Source organism: Vanessa cardui, chromosome Z, assembly GCF_905220365.1.
Source record: "Vanessa cardui chromosome Z, ilVanCard2.1, whole genome shotgun sequence".
NCBI classification, from domain to species: Eukaryota; Metazoa; Arthropoda; class Insecta; order Lepidoptera; family Nymphalidae; genus Vanessa; species Vanessa cardui.
In genome coordinates this window covers 14,993,800-15,009,105 of record NC_061154.1, presented here as the reverse complement: position 1 = coordinate 15,009,105, position 15,306 = coordinate 14,993,800, and the positions used below count along the sequence as shown (strand labels likewise).

At 32.6% G+C, this 15,306-nt stretch overlaps 1 protein-coding gene across 1 annotated transcript; it reads right to left on the bottom strand.

The window, feature by feature from the left end:
* Positions 1–448: 448 nt before the first annotated feature.
* LOC124543188 lies at positions 449–11,871 on the bottom strand. Its single transcript, XM_047121275.1, has 8 exons — positions 11,664–11,871; positions 10,599–10,778; positions 8,212–8,297; positions 7,753–7,923; positions 4,234–4,377; positions 3,086–3,226; positions 2,034–2,156; positions 449–1,701 (listed from the first exon to the last, which is right to left on the bottom strand). Exons 1-8 carry the CDS (start codon positions 11,739–11,741, stop codon positions 1,599–1,601), a joined length of 1,026 nt encoding a protein of 341 aa, XP_046977231.1. The 5' UTR covers positions 11,742–11,871; the 3' UTR covers positions 449–1,598.
* Positions 11,872–15,306: the final 3,435 nt, after the last annotated feature.

Here is a 15,306-nt window from a genome sequence, read left to right as displayed (position 1 = left end):
AGGTAAGGTAATAAGGTATATCAATCGAATCACAAGTTGCCAGACAGTCAACAGGAAAAATTGAGAGAATAGGTTTTTCTTCTGACAATATTTGATTTGAAGAGCGAATAGGAGGCGGAAGTTACAGACGGATACGATTTACACCTGTAACTTCCTTATGATTGTTCTAAGCTTAAGCATTCAGTGCTATTTTAGTTTACACACGTTGCTTCCAGTAATTGCAAGGGAACTTACGTGTACTTTCAAAGTTCAAGTTAATGGGAAAAATCGATTGTCAAAAAAATTAATAAAAACAGCGTTTGCCATCTAAATTAAGCCGTGTGCTTTACACAAATTACATTAAAAATACTAAACTTTATAAGATCATCAGTCTGACTTTGTAAATTAAGAACAAACCAAATTATCACAAAAAATGTTTATTGGGTGAACATACGATAATTATTTCCATACTTGATGTTTTATGAACAATGAAACTAATGTCGCAAGCCGGGTAAGTCGTGCATCTAAAATATATTTTCAAATAAAACATTAATTGACTGCCAAGAAGCGTTTATTGTATTGTGGTTATTTAAACATGTTTGTTGTAAAAGGATGAAATTCTCGTTAAATTATTATGTTATCTTTAGTACTGAGAAATACATTATGTATAAGCAAGTTCGGACTAACACTTAGGCAATCGTATCAATTTAATGCGTTGTGAAAAAAAATCAAGTTATAGTAATCCAAAACCCAACCAAAACATTGGAAATCAGACTTTACGTAACGCTTGTGCAAACAACGCATTAAATATAATGTTGAAAAAGTATCAACTGCACATATGGATAATATAAATACTCTTTAGTAACTACGAAGTGGTAAAATCATAAAAACCAATACAAATTAAAAATGATAGATCATAGAACACGTTACGGAACATTGATTAATCTAACACTTAACATACAACTGTAGTCTTATTCACTATTACAGTCTGTTATGGAATATAGCGGTAAAAATTGTCTTGGCAGCATATACTTTCAAAATGTACATATATTTATAGTTGTTAATAATATATAATGGAGACACATTCAGCTGTATTGACATCGAACACTTTGTCAGCGTCGCACGTGGAAGCAATTTGGTCGGAGTTCGTCTGATGGCATTCGGTATTTTATTTTTTTGATGATAAACATTTAGCTAAAGCGAAGCCGAATTCGTTTAAAAAAGCTTTGACAAATAATATCAGCAAATAGTCAGTCTGTGGTTATAGTTATCAGCTATGAAGTGTGACATTTAACCAAATTAAAATTGTTTATAAAAAAAATAATAGTGACAAATTTAAGAACATCGTCAATATACAACCCTCATACGAAGCGACGTATGCTCTTATTCACAACGGCTATTACTAACAACTACAATATCTCAGTATATTACAAACACATACACCCGAAATTTTTGAAGAGCTTGTACATTAGTTTCAAGCTAACCAAAAGTTACATGACGTAGATAATAGATATAATGTTGCAGATATAAAAGCCTGCGTAGTTCTGTACAACATTGGTTAAACAATGATTGAAATTGAATACTATGATAATACAGGTATTGGGAACGACGACGGAGGTTCAATAGACCTTGAGTTGGTTCTTGTCGTCGAAGCCGGCAGAATGGCCAGCGTTGCGAACTATAAAGGAGTTTCCATCAAAATGCATACGCCTTTCTCCGCGCCTGCAAAATTATAATTGTTATCAATTTGTAATACATTTTGCAATTTGTCGAGTACAATAAATAAACTTTCGCTTTTGAGTGCTAGTTATGTCAATTGTAACAATATTGCAACATCCAATTCGAATGCGTTCACACTCATCGTTCGGTAATACGATAAAAAGGGCAACTAAAATACGATCACCAATTGTCTATTGATCAATATGACACTTATAATTGTATTAAATCAGTAGTCTTAATTCGATCTGATGAATCGATTGATGATGACAAAGCTTATTTTTTGAAATACAGTTTACACAACAATTGATTTAAAAAATATTCAAGTAATTTCTCACCGTACAAAGAGATGCTGCGTCTGTCCGAGAGAGGCCGTGCAATGGAGAAACGGACTGGTGATAGAGGCAGAGCCATTGCTTGGACTAGTTCGCAGCTGATATTTGTGGCTGCAGCGATGAACTCTACCGCCAAACACAATTTTATTTGAGCATGAACGTAGTATACGATGCTCGGCGATGATGAATCAGTCAGTCAGATTTTATATACATAAATATACTATGTATTAATCCGCATTAAGCTATGTATACATAATACATTTATTTTTATAATTTTGATTTCCTGAATTATTTTGTATAGATATTATGACTCATTTTTATTCCATTGTCGGAACCTTCGATTATAAGAACGGGATCAAGGATACGACTGAAAATCAGTGCTTAGGTATCGAGCTATCTGACTTGTTGCGAATGGTCTCCTTATTTGGAAATGGTAATATCACAGATATTCAAAATTATAAATCAGTGCGGCATACGTCTGTATTGTAACAGTTCAGATTCGAACATATGTAATATAAGTGAGTGAGAATAATTTAATTACAGTACGCCACCTGTAATACCCCTATTACAATTTGACCGACAATAAAACGAATGAATCGTCTGCAGTAGTGCGTCTGCTGAATGCGACTGAATGCTTAAGTGCAGTTTTGTTTTGTCAATATTTTTATTTTAATTGGTAAAAAACAGCAATATATGCTGTTTTTTCTCGCTAGGCACAGATGCATGCAGCACCAATGCCAATACCCAATTAGAAAAAGGACAACAACGAAGTTTTCATAGACCTTGAGTTGGGGTCTGGTCGTCGAATATATTTTATATTTTCTAACAGGTGTCATGACTGGTGTCTCCAAGTGTATGAATTATGAAATAAAATCGGATTGGACGTGATAGTGCAAATACTAAATAAGTACTCAAAAGACAAACTTTTTCCGAGCTCATACTTAAAAAGCATAAAAAAAGTTATGACCAAATGGAGGTTTTGTTTTAATTAAATCAGTGTATATTTAAATTGATATTATAACATTAATGATATGATAACATAAATGCATATTTACCTAACCAGCCCATCCGAAGTCTGGCTGACACGAACGTTATTAATGATCCAGTTATCGGTACCGTCATCAGTAAGCCAGTACTGCACGGCTTGGAGAAGAGACAGCGCCTCGTTCACGTACGACGGCCCGTGTCGAGACTCACTGGTAACAGTTACTTACTACAATACGATATATGTTTCAGTAGAACACTTCAAATTATATGTTCAAAGACTTAAATTTCCCAAACAGTTAGTTATCATGCAATCGAGATGAGAAGTTTTTCATTTGAATACGTACTGTGTTCAATCCTGACGGTCAAATTATTTCATAATTAAAGTAATGTGTATTCATAAAAAAATATCACAAACCGCGAACTTAACGATATTTCAATTTTCAGGAAAAAGTATATTCTGAATGCAAAATGTATGCATAAAACTGGGAAAATCGTGTTGCTTATACAATAGAGTCAACTCAATTGTCTGGACTCCGTGGCTCGGGCAAACACGCTCCACAATGAAAGCGCTTTGAGATCCTGTCGGGCGTTCTGATAAAAGGGAAAAAATAAATTTGCTGTCGAAATCAGTATCGAAAACTGTTTTTGTTGCTTTAAAGTTAAAAATGTTTCAGGCTTCAGCTACAGCATACTCATTTTGTTAACTTTTTTGTGATATTCCGGATTGAAGCAAAATAAATCATGTCTGAGTAACGATTATCGCTTAATTAATACGCTTTTCACGCGAACGTTCCCACACAATAAGGCATTATACACTGAAGACTTGTCAATTATTTCAGTCTCTTCTTCAGTATATGAACAAACTATTTACATATGTTTTATTATTATTAGTATAAGCTGTACTGTATATTGTGTACGAACAAGAAAGATTGCTTTGCGTGATACGTAATTGTATTGTAAAGTTCTGTTTGCACATATAAATTTATTTAAATAATTTACTCGCGGTTATTCCTCAATTAAATCCGCGCTAAGTTGGGCGAGCACTTGTGTCTTATAATTATAGTAAATATAGTGTAACCTAGCTGTGTTTTTTTAAACTAATCTTTAAATACTTTTTACATAACTAAATACTGATCATGTATTAAATTGTCGGATATGTTTATGGAATGTAGCAAAAATATAAGTCAAGCAGCAGAGTGGAGTAAACATCGCTTACTTGTAGAAGACGTTAAGCGTGAAATCTTGACTCATGTCGAGGAAGGTGTCAGTTGTAGTGCGCGTTCCGGCAGCGTCTACTAAATACACCAGGGCACATTGCTCTGCTGTGAATGACACTCCCTTGTACCACATCTTGGCATACCTATAAATAAAATACGTGACATTTCACTACTTGTTGAAAAAAAAAAACATTATTATTATTTCATATTAAAATTAATATTAACAGAGATTGAACAACCATTAGTAAGTAGGATATAGAGAGTGGACATTGTTTAATAATATGTACCTAGCCCAATTGCATTTTTTCAGAGCCAAAAGAGAAAATTTCACAAAGCGAAAAGCCATGTCCATATCGGCATTTGCCGGTAGCGATCCCTTTGACTTTTAATTGAAGTCCAATGAGTGCATTGGATCGTGATACTTCAAAGCGAACACGGAACGCAATAAAACAGGAAAATGAAAAAGCCAAGCCAAATTAATGCTTGATTTGAAAGATTTGATAATACAATGTTGTCCAACACACAAACCAAATAACAAATATACCAACGTCACCAACGTAACGTCAACACGTGGTGAAATTCAATTGAATGATATTCGCAATATTAAAAGGTTAATATTCTATACGGCTCACAGTTGAACGTAACGGCGCGTTTCCATTCTAATAACATGTACTAGTTGGAATTTGTAATTGTTACCAAAGTTACCGAAGATTACGCATACATATATAGGGCCTTATTTACAAATCAATGATGGTAGCAGACAAACTAAAGGATTTTATTTCAAGTGATATTTAACTAAACTGAACAGCACTTAATATTACTAACACCTTTTTTCACTACATTACTCATTTAATTTTAGAGAGATACTCTAAGATTAAGCGTAAATTTTGTAAGATTGGGGATGACAGGAGCTCAACCAGGCAGCTCTGACCAATTATGTAATAGAAGAGAATATAGCTCCGTATTACTGTTGCGAACCCACGTAACAATTACAGACAAAAACTTTTTGATATACAGCTATCGATATTTCATTAACTATTTTATACAATAAACAGTCATACTAATTTTAAAAAAGGTTTTATTTTATTTATTTTTCCCGGAATATCATTTAGTACTTTGCCCTTATTATATAATTTACAATTTTAGGGCGCATATGTGTAGATATTCTATGGTCAATGTGATTTCTTACATAATTTAATTTAGTCTTTTTACAAAAAATGAAAAATGAATTCACTTTCAAACTAAAAAATACTGGAAAAATAAACAAGTGACGGAAAAGATAACTGGATGGGTGTATAGATGAATGGGTATTTGTTGTTGGAACTATAACTAAATAGGTTAACAGGCAAACGGGTCGATTGATGGCTATAACTTAGAATAAATAGTTCTATAATTATCAATCGATATCTATTTATGTTTTATAAAGCGACGGTAATTTCTGAACTTGCAATCTATGCGTCTCTGTTTGGTATTCGAGAGCAAGCATGGGTAAAACATGTATGCAAACATTATTATTATACACGATAATCAGTTTTCCTTTTCCCAGATTGACAATCAAATCCGATACGTTAATTTGTGAAATACGTAAGTTGAAGAAAGTGATATATTTTGTATGTGTGCGTTCCATGCTAAAACAACACACATTCCAATGTAAATTCAGCATACTTATGTGACAAATACATGAAAATTGATTTAAGATTTATAAATCTCTAAAATACCTATGATAAAAGCCATTAAAAGTGAATTTCTATTGTTCATAGATATTACCAGACGACTCAATTAACTCAATTCAGTCATAAAACAAGAGAAACGTAAATTTTATGTATATTTATTCAAGAATAAGCTTTCAGTGGTATAGTTCTAGTCCGAAAGGTAGCATTGCAAATTAAAAATTACGGTGACTAATAATCGTGTCAATAATATTATTCTTTGGTGTATTTTCTATTCATCTGACGTGATACAGCCTCAGTCGCACGTGAGGAAACGCTGCTGGGTAACTGCAGATTACACAATAGGGTATTCTACAGTGTTTAAAATAGTACTTCAAAATGTTGTATATACATGCAAATAAAAAATTACTTTTTTTTAAATTTAATGTTAAAGTAAATCCTTCAAGTTAAAGTTGATAGATATAGTTTAGCTGTTAATAAAACTGAACTGACCGTATTTGCCGCAATTACTTACATCATATCGTGGCGGCTCGTGTAGGTCACGTGACATGTAGATTAAAAATTACGACTTTTTAATTGCGTGTAATAAAGTAACAATGTGCTTTTATGACTCAAAATCAGAATTTTGAAGTATATATTTGTATATAACCATAAGTTTTATCAACTTTCATATTTCACCACCGAAAGTACCTTATTACCTCTGTGTAGCGAGTCGATCCTGACGCGTCGCGTTTGGTGAGGATGCGTTATCTGGCCCTTAGGCTTCGGTTATGACAGACGAATTTTAATAAGATGGACTGACACACGAATACATACGCAAGTCGCAACAATACAAATTGGTTTCTATTTGTTAAGTTTATGCGTTTAAAGTTCATTTGTTGAAGGGTTTAAGTATGAATAGTTGAACTCAATCAATATCTCAATAACGTAATTGCTATAATTTTCTCTTCAATCGTTTCGAAAGCGCTTGGACCGGCAATTTGCTCTCCGTTGGCATATGAAAAATATGCCCATAAACTATAAACTAAAATAATATCAACGTTTCATATTAATTGATCTATTATTTCTACGTGAATCGGCAAAAATAAACAAAATATCAAATGTACCATGAAAACTTTTTTAACTACTCTAAGCGCTTGTCACTTTTGTTTTATTAACATCACAGCCGTCGTCTTTCTTTGAATATTTTCTTAGAGTTTAACGAAAGCAGAAGCCACGGAGAAATAAAATATTTACTGAAGCCTTGAAGATACTTAGATTAACACTAAATAATTTCTTTAGTTTACAGAAACTTATATTAAAGAAGGCTTGTAATTATTCGCAGATTTATTATTTTACTGTATTTTATACGTTAAATGTTGTGTTTATGATATACACTATAAAAAAGTGATTTATATTCTTACGCCATAAGAATGTTGCAAATTTTGACATGCTATTTTTGTTAATATGTTGTACTACATTACAAAACTCCAGTTCTTGGAATGCTCCTCACTCATTTCAGGAAAAACATGCAATACCTTTTAGTTATTGCTCAAAAGCTTTAGTGAATTAATGTTAATACAGACAAGGACTTAGTTCTCAAGTTTAGTGTCGAATTGTCGATGAAAGAGACGGCTAATCGCGCGCCGATATGTATGGTGACTACTGACCACCTACCAAAAATTATCTGTAAATGGTTCTTATATAAAAAAATATATACTCTATTGGTTATTATCTCTTCTTTAACAAAATAGGTACAATAATATTAAGATAAGATACAAAGCTAAGTAACAACGTCAATGTTCACGTCCTGTGTGAATATGTACGTCTAACCAAGCCCTAACAATAATAAACTTATAATTTATTTACTTGTTGTTTCCTTGCTGGTGTCTCGCTTGAATTTCGACCCTCGAGCCGTATTGGTAGACGCGGCCATTGGGGTGGATCAGAGCGGCAGAGGCTCCCGAACGAGATAACGCAAGTATTATATTATTTTTAGCGTTAGTCAGACGCACCGCCCCGTCGATTGTCATGTCCACCCTATTGATAGGTGAGTTATTGTAAATAAATTTGACTATAAAAAAATTATTCATTTATTCTTACCGTAAGTAGTATAACTACATAAATATACCACACATTTTTTAATAAGAATAGAATTGTTGGAAACGTCAAAATAATCGAAAGAAAAGATACTTAAAGCGGGCTGTTATATATGTATGCCTTAAAAAACAGCTTTCGTCTATCACGATAATTATTTGATAATTGTGTATATTAGTTAATATTTAAGTAAGTCTTCGGTGCATCGTACAACGGGCTCATAATACTTACTTAACTCGATCCCTTAACCGCATGCAGACAGTGCCGTGCGGCGTCACGGAAACATTATAGGTTGCGCCTCCCATTCCATCAGTAACCTAAAAGTGAAAGGAAGCGTTGAGCGCGCATAGCTGATTACATTTTGAATATATTGATTTTATGCTACACCTACGTGTATTATTCTATGTAACACTCCTCGACAAGATGCCACATACGAGTAAGACTAACTGATTGATCAAAATTACTTAATCAATCGTGGGCAGACAGCGACCTTTTGCTTCTGAACTTACATTTAAAAAATAGCGTTTCTTGTCCACAGTATCAAAGCTCTCTGCCTACTTATATATAAGATGTCTGCGTAGAAAATGTACACGGGAGTGTAAGTTCATGTTTAAGTAGCGGAATAAGCGAGCACAAGACGCGAGAGATCTTGACTTGCACTTTAGACTGTTTAAGCGGAATATAAAAAAAAATCCTTTTTCCAATGACGTAAAAAAATAATGGACCAAACCCGCCGGTACAAACAAAAAGCATTAAAGCATAAAACATTCCTACTTCCCAGCCAATCTGCACTTAGAGATTGGCTTTTAATCCAAAAACCGTTTTGCTTCGCCGTCTCGATCCATTAAGGTAACCAGATTAAAGGGGATGATTACCGCTTTAAAACCTATGATTGATATTGTCATTCATATTTGTAATCATACGTTATAATATCTTATAGGTACTTAGTTGACATGATTGTAAGTTATTAAACGTAGCGTAATTGTTATTCTATAAACATAATTGTAATTACTTATTTTTAGAAAGCTGGTGGGCTTTCGATATTCAAATGATTCGAGTAATTTTCGCCTTTCAGTTTGCTTAGTTAACTCGTAAACTAAGGCTCTGATCTCGCTCTTCCTTTTACCTATTTTAAGTGTAGAGGCGCTTCAAAGTGTAAACAAAATCAAGGTTACTAAATTATTTATTTGTGTCTCTTTGACGTTGCTAAACAAATTCATTCAAAGAACGAAAAAAAACCGAGAAAATCTTCAGCAAAATCGTTTGAAAAGTTAAATTAACAATTTAAAAAAAAATACTCAAGTTCTATTCCAGCATGTCCGAGCGATAACTGTCCCTCTGATTACATTACCGACACTTTCCTGTTGGATTTTTTTTCTACGATTTTAACTTCAACCTAATAAATGTCAATTACGATAAATGCACCCTTAATAAATATTTTTAAGCACTTGTTTTGACGTCGTTTTGAGTCAAGATGTCCCAGTGGTTAGAACGCGTGCATCTTAACCGATGATTGCGGGTTCAAACCGCAAGCACCGCTGATTCATGTGCTTAATTTGTCTTTATAATTCATCTCGTGCTCAGCGGTGAAGGAAAACATCGCGAGGAAACCTGCATGTGACAAATTTCATAGAAATTCTGCCACATATGCATTTCACCAACCCGCATTGGAACAGCGTGGTGGAATATGTTCCAAACCTTCTCCTCAAAGGGAGAGGAGGCCTTTAGCCCAGCAGTGGGAATTTCCAGGCTGTTGTTACGACCTTCATGGTCGAGTAGTGTGTACACCGATTTTCATGGGTTTACCACTCCGAGGTCCCGGGTTCGATTCCCGTCCTAGGCGATGTACAAAAACTTCCTTAGTTTTTATGTTGTCTTGGGTCTGGGTGTTTGGCGTACCGTCGTTACTTCTGTTGTTCCCTTACACAAGTGCTTGCTAAATTGGGATCAAATTAATGTATGTGATGGTGTCCAATATTTACTTGTTAGTTGTAAAATGGAGATTATCATTATTCTGTGTTATTCCACAATAGCATTCATAATTCAGATAAAATCAAATGACAAAAAGGCTTAACATTATTTACGATGAAATATTATATACCTCTCTTTGTTTAATGCGCTATCCATAGACAACGCCCGATACCATAGCGACCGACATGGCTCCTAAGGTTTTAGGAAGAACAATAGTCTCTATAAATAAAGTCTCCTACATGAGACTTGTCGTGTAAGTACACAATTCTCTAACCAGCTCTATAAACATTCTGTATAATTATATAATTATATAAGTCATAATATCTTGTTAAAAATAAATTACGTAACTACTTACGACTCAACGTAAATTTTAACGTAAATACGACGAAGAGTGGGTGGTTACTTAGATTCCAATCAAGTGTTAATATATTATGCATGAAGTCTATCGATAGCACGTACACAGAACATAAATAGAAAATATATCACTTTATACTACTATTACAACCTTTAACCGTAATGAAAAATCAATTTGTTAAATTGGTGCATTGTTCTACCAACTATTATGTTCGTTGCTTGTATTATATATAAATAAATTACTCGTGTAAATATTATCTATTTATTAAACTTATTTATTTTATTTATATCACCTCCAATTCCCGCCACGTGTCAGCGTGAAAGATGTCATCTCCCGGGTAGAAGGGCGCTTTGCGTTGCAACGGAGCTCTCCAAGGAGGCTGCCAGCCTGAAGCACCGACCAGTTCGGCTTGGCCGAGACCACCCTCTAGGAATTTACTGTAATCTTGGAAAGTTGATAGACTTGTTTCCTCCTGCAAACCAAATGTATGAATTTTTTTATTTATGTTTATTAATAAAAACATCATTAATTTGGTAGGCAGACAAGCAAATAAGATACCAGATGGTCACCACGACATATAGCCATAAGCTTTGCCACAAATAATAACTACCACATCGCCAACAACTTTGGGAACTATAACGGAACAATTTGCTTTGTGTTGCTGATTTTCTGTGCAATTCGAAATGAGGGAATGTTATCTATCAAGTCGGGCTTGTAGTAAGCCTTACATAAAATCATTCTTAAGTGCTGAAAATATTCTGTCAGCACGCAATTGTCGTTTTATTTCGATTCGCGTGATAAACCAAGGTTTTTACATGCGATATATAGTTTATATTTATAAACATCATACATGTAAATAATGTTATTGCAATAATTATCAAAAATATTTATTTAAGACCACGCCCGTAATCTCTTTGTCCGTGATAACGTCATTTACATGACGAACTAACTATTTGAAATTCAAGAGAATTATGAGTTATGATTGGTGAGTGCAATTTAACACTTAGCGTATGTAATAGGTTCGCTTAAAAACCTTTTTTTATTTTATCTGCGAGTTTCAATATTATTTTCATTGAATTGGCTTTTTTCGGTACATTTACTGACCTGTAAATTATTTTTATTAAAGTCCCTGAGTAAACACATATGTATGTACATACGCGTATACATTCGTAGGCAATTATAGGATATATGTTTATAATAATAAATCTCAAAACATTGCTACGTAGATTAATCTATATAATTGAATAATATAGTTGTTATTTTGGGTAATTAATTCAAGGCATTTTTAGACATTTCAAGACCCAGTTCTGTTTCATATAAAAAAAAGTTAATGGTTAAAACAATCGAGCATTGTCACCTGGTTATAAGAATGTGCTGTATATACGCTTCTTGGGCGTACCGGCATTACATCCTTTCTAAAGTCCGCATTGGCCATTGTAGCACTTATTTATCTGTTCTGTGTTTTATTAGCTATTTTAAAAAATACAATTAAGTCTAACGACACTGGCAAATACTACATAATACAAAGAGCTATTCACACGGTTATGTAAAGAATAAATTTGTCATCTCTTTTCTATATTCAAATTTTTTAAATATTTCTCTATGGCGACGACATACGTAAAATAAACAGCCAGTATTACTAAAACGAATTTGAAAATGAGGCCTAATATGCTAGATTAAATTTTATATTTAAAAAATAAATATTATACCTCGATACTTCTATAAGCTTTATATGATTAAATGCGCTAAACTGGGGATAAAACAAATCATTTTATACACCAAAGTATTTTTATGAAATTCCTTTACAATTATGAAGACGCATCAAGTGACACTCGATTTTTTTATGATTAGTTAAAGAGGACACTACAATAACATGACAAACCATCCCTCACAGTAAGAAAAACCTTTTAAAAAAATAGTAGAGTAGTCGATATCTATAAAACTCTACCTAATTAACTTGATTTATTTATTGAGACATATTTTAATTGAAAATAAAAGCTATCTAGTACAACAGTATTCTAGTTATTTTTAGATTAATTATTTTATATTTTAAATGGTAACCTTTTTTCTTTTACTTATAACCGTTGCATTTCTTTACTGCAAAGTATTGGTAGAAACATTTAAATAGGCTGCTACAAAATTTGCTTTAATGGTTAATAAATATATAAATCAAAGTACTTAATAAATTTATATGAATAGATACATGCAAATTAAGCTTATATACAATGATAGTGCAAATAAACAAAACACGAAATAAGATCGGCAACGTCGCAATAACATCGCGCCGGGCTCCAGCTTTATCGATCCAAACTGCACGTGACGTTGTATTTTCATGCTTCTATATTTAAACTTGTATAAAAGATAATGTTAAAAAAATCAAATATTTAATCCATATTAATTTAATTAAAGCCTCTCTTGGTTAAATTGTAGCCCGAAAATACTCCATTTTCGTTAAAGCAATTTGAAACGCCTATAAGATAATAATATTTAAAACTCAGTAGTACTTAACGTATAAAATACGTCATGATTTAAATTATTCAATCTTAGTATTAATAAATTGATATTAGGATTAGGACAATGATAATTAAGTCGTGAAATAATAAAATAGCGGTTGTACGTTTATGTTCCTCTTTTTTGATAGACGGCTAAAAATAAAACCGTTATCGAAATATGACGGTGTTTAATCTGTTGGCGCTGTTGTTTACCTGTTGAAACAGTGACATATACTATATTTTATCCCAATTAGGGCTTGACCCATATTAAAATATTCAGTGAACTTTGATTGACGTCCAATTTTATAAAGTTTTATTAGTAACAGTGTTGTTTTATTCCTTGGTATGCGTTATATCGGAATCATAAATTTAAATATTACAAAAGTCTAACCATATATTATTATATTCCCTATCGATTTGACGAGTCCACAGGGTGAATGTAATAGCCATACTTAGATGAATTAAAGCCTCATATCATAAAAATGTCGAGTGAAGAAGGCTGCACACTCTGTGATCGATACAATTAGCAATACAATACTTATATTCAATGAAGAACGAATACTTTTGAAGAATTGTTTGTTTGAATGAAATAAACAGATCAATTAGAGACTCTTCGGGATATTTTAAGAGCCGAAATGGCCCAGTGGTTAGAACACGTGCACCTTAACCGATGACTGCAGGTTCGAACCCAGGCAAGAACCACAATATATATGTGCTTATTTGTGTTTATAATTCATCTCGTGCTCGGCGGTGAAGGAAAACATCGTGAGGAAACCTGCATGTGTCTAATTTCATTGAGATTACTTTTACTACTACCCAATATTTTTAACAAAGTAGGAATACTTACTGTTGCGTTATGGTATATTTACAACAATCTTATGTATATACTCAGTAACATTGATAACTTTGATAAAATCAGTGATAATCATTGTATATACACTAGAAGTAAGCATAAGCTTATAACGCCAAGTTTCCAACTCCGCAAAAGTTAATAAATCCTTCTTGGGGCAAGGTATCCGTTTCTATAGTAAAATTCCGCAGACATTTTTAACTTTGCCATTTCGTAAATTCAAATCGTTTGTAAAAAATTCATTGGTAAAAAAGGAGTATCATACGATACAATATGTTATAGATGATAAAAAAGCCTGTTGACATCCAAGCAGGACGTATTAATTTAAATAATTGTATTTAACTAACATGACTATGTATTTTTTAGATGTTGAAAAAGATAACTAGTTTATTGCCGGTTCTTCTCGGTAGAATCTGCTTTCCGAACCGGTGGTAGCTTCACTTAATTGTAAAATGACTAAGTCCTTATAAAAGCCTATTTGAATAAAGTTTATTTTGATTTTGAATTTAGCCGGAAATCGTTTAGGTCATCTGAATGACCAGATTGTAGCATGTGTATTTTTAAGCCGATAATTTGTTTGTAAATTCGAGTCTCGACATAATTTCGTTAAGATGAAATAGACCCTGTCTCCTAATAAATCGCCAAGCTCACCTCATTTATTTGTATTACTCAATGGTTAGACATGGGCAAACATTGTCAAGACATTACAATCCGTTTCCAAAAAGCATCTAGTAACAAATATATAAATATAAATAGGTATATTGGTATATTATAAGAAAAATACATAACAACTGACGATAACAAATGACGATCTCATACGACTTCGCCCTCACAAGCGGGCGAAACCGCTGCCGGAGACTAGTTTTAAATTACAAAACTATAAAAATTCCAAGCAGAAAACTTTAAGTTCTAAAATATGTCATAGCTCTGCAATTCCAAGTCACGTTATCTTTATTGAATAAAAAATATTGGAATATTAAAATTTTTTTTTACTTGACAAATAGACAATACAATTGGTTTTCAAAGTATCCGTAATAATATACTAACATACTGTGACATTGATTCTACCATCTGTTTATTAAATAATATAATTACTAAAGAACTGTTGGAATTTATGTTATCATTATGATTTTACTGCCACGCATATTGCCACGCTGCGCGACTGTAGAGTAAGTTTTAACAGTACGTCGTAGAGTGAGAAGATGCCAAAAAATAGTCCAAATAGTTTTATCATCATCATTGTTATCGGACCAGAACCATTATGCTTCTTTCGTACCTATGAAATAATATAAAATTTTCGTTTCTTTTAATAACATTAGGTTTTTAATAAATTAAACTATGCATGAACTGAAATATGGATATCTTCGATAGTATTCTTGTTATAAATATAAATAAATATTATGATAGTCAGCAATAAAAACAGATTTTCATTTAATTAAAACATAATACTTTCCTTGTATAATTTTTAGCATTCGTTGTTATAGTAATTACAATTAAACAGTCAATTATATTTGAACTAAAATACCTATAACAATTCTTTATCCTAAAACTGATTTTTATTTTTTGCTATATTGCAATCATTTATTAAAATAATTAAATATCTGTCATTTCTTGTAAGGTTGATAGTATGAAAACAGCCTATACTTTTTTATTTTATC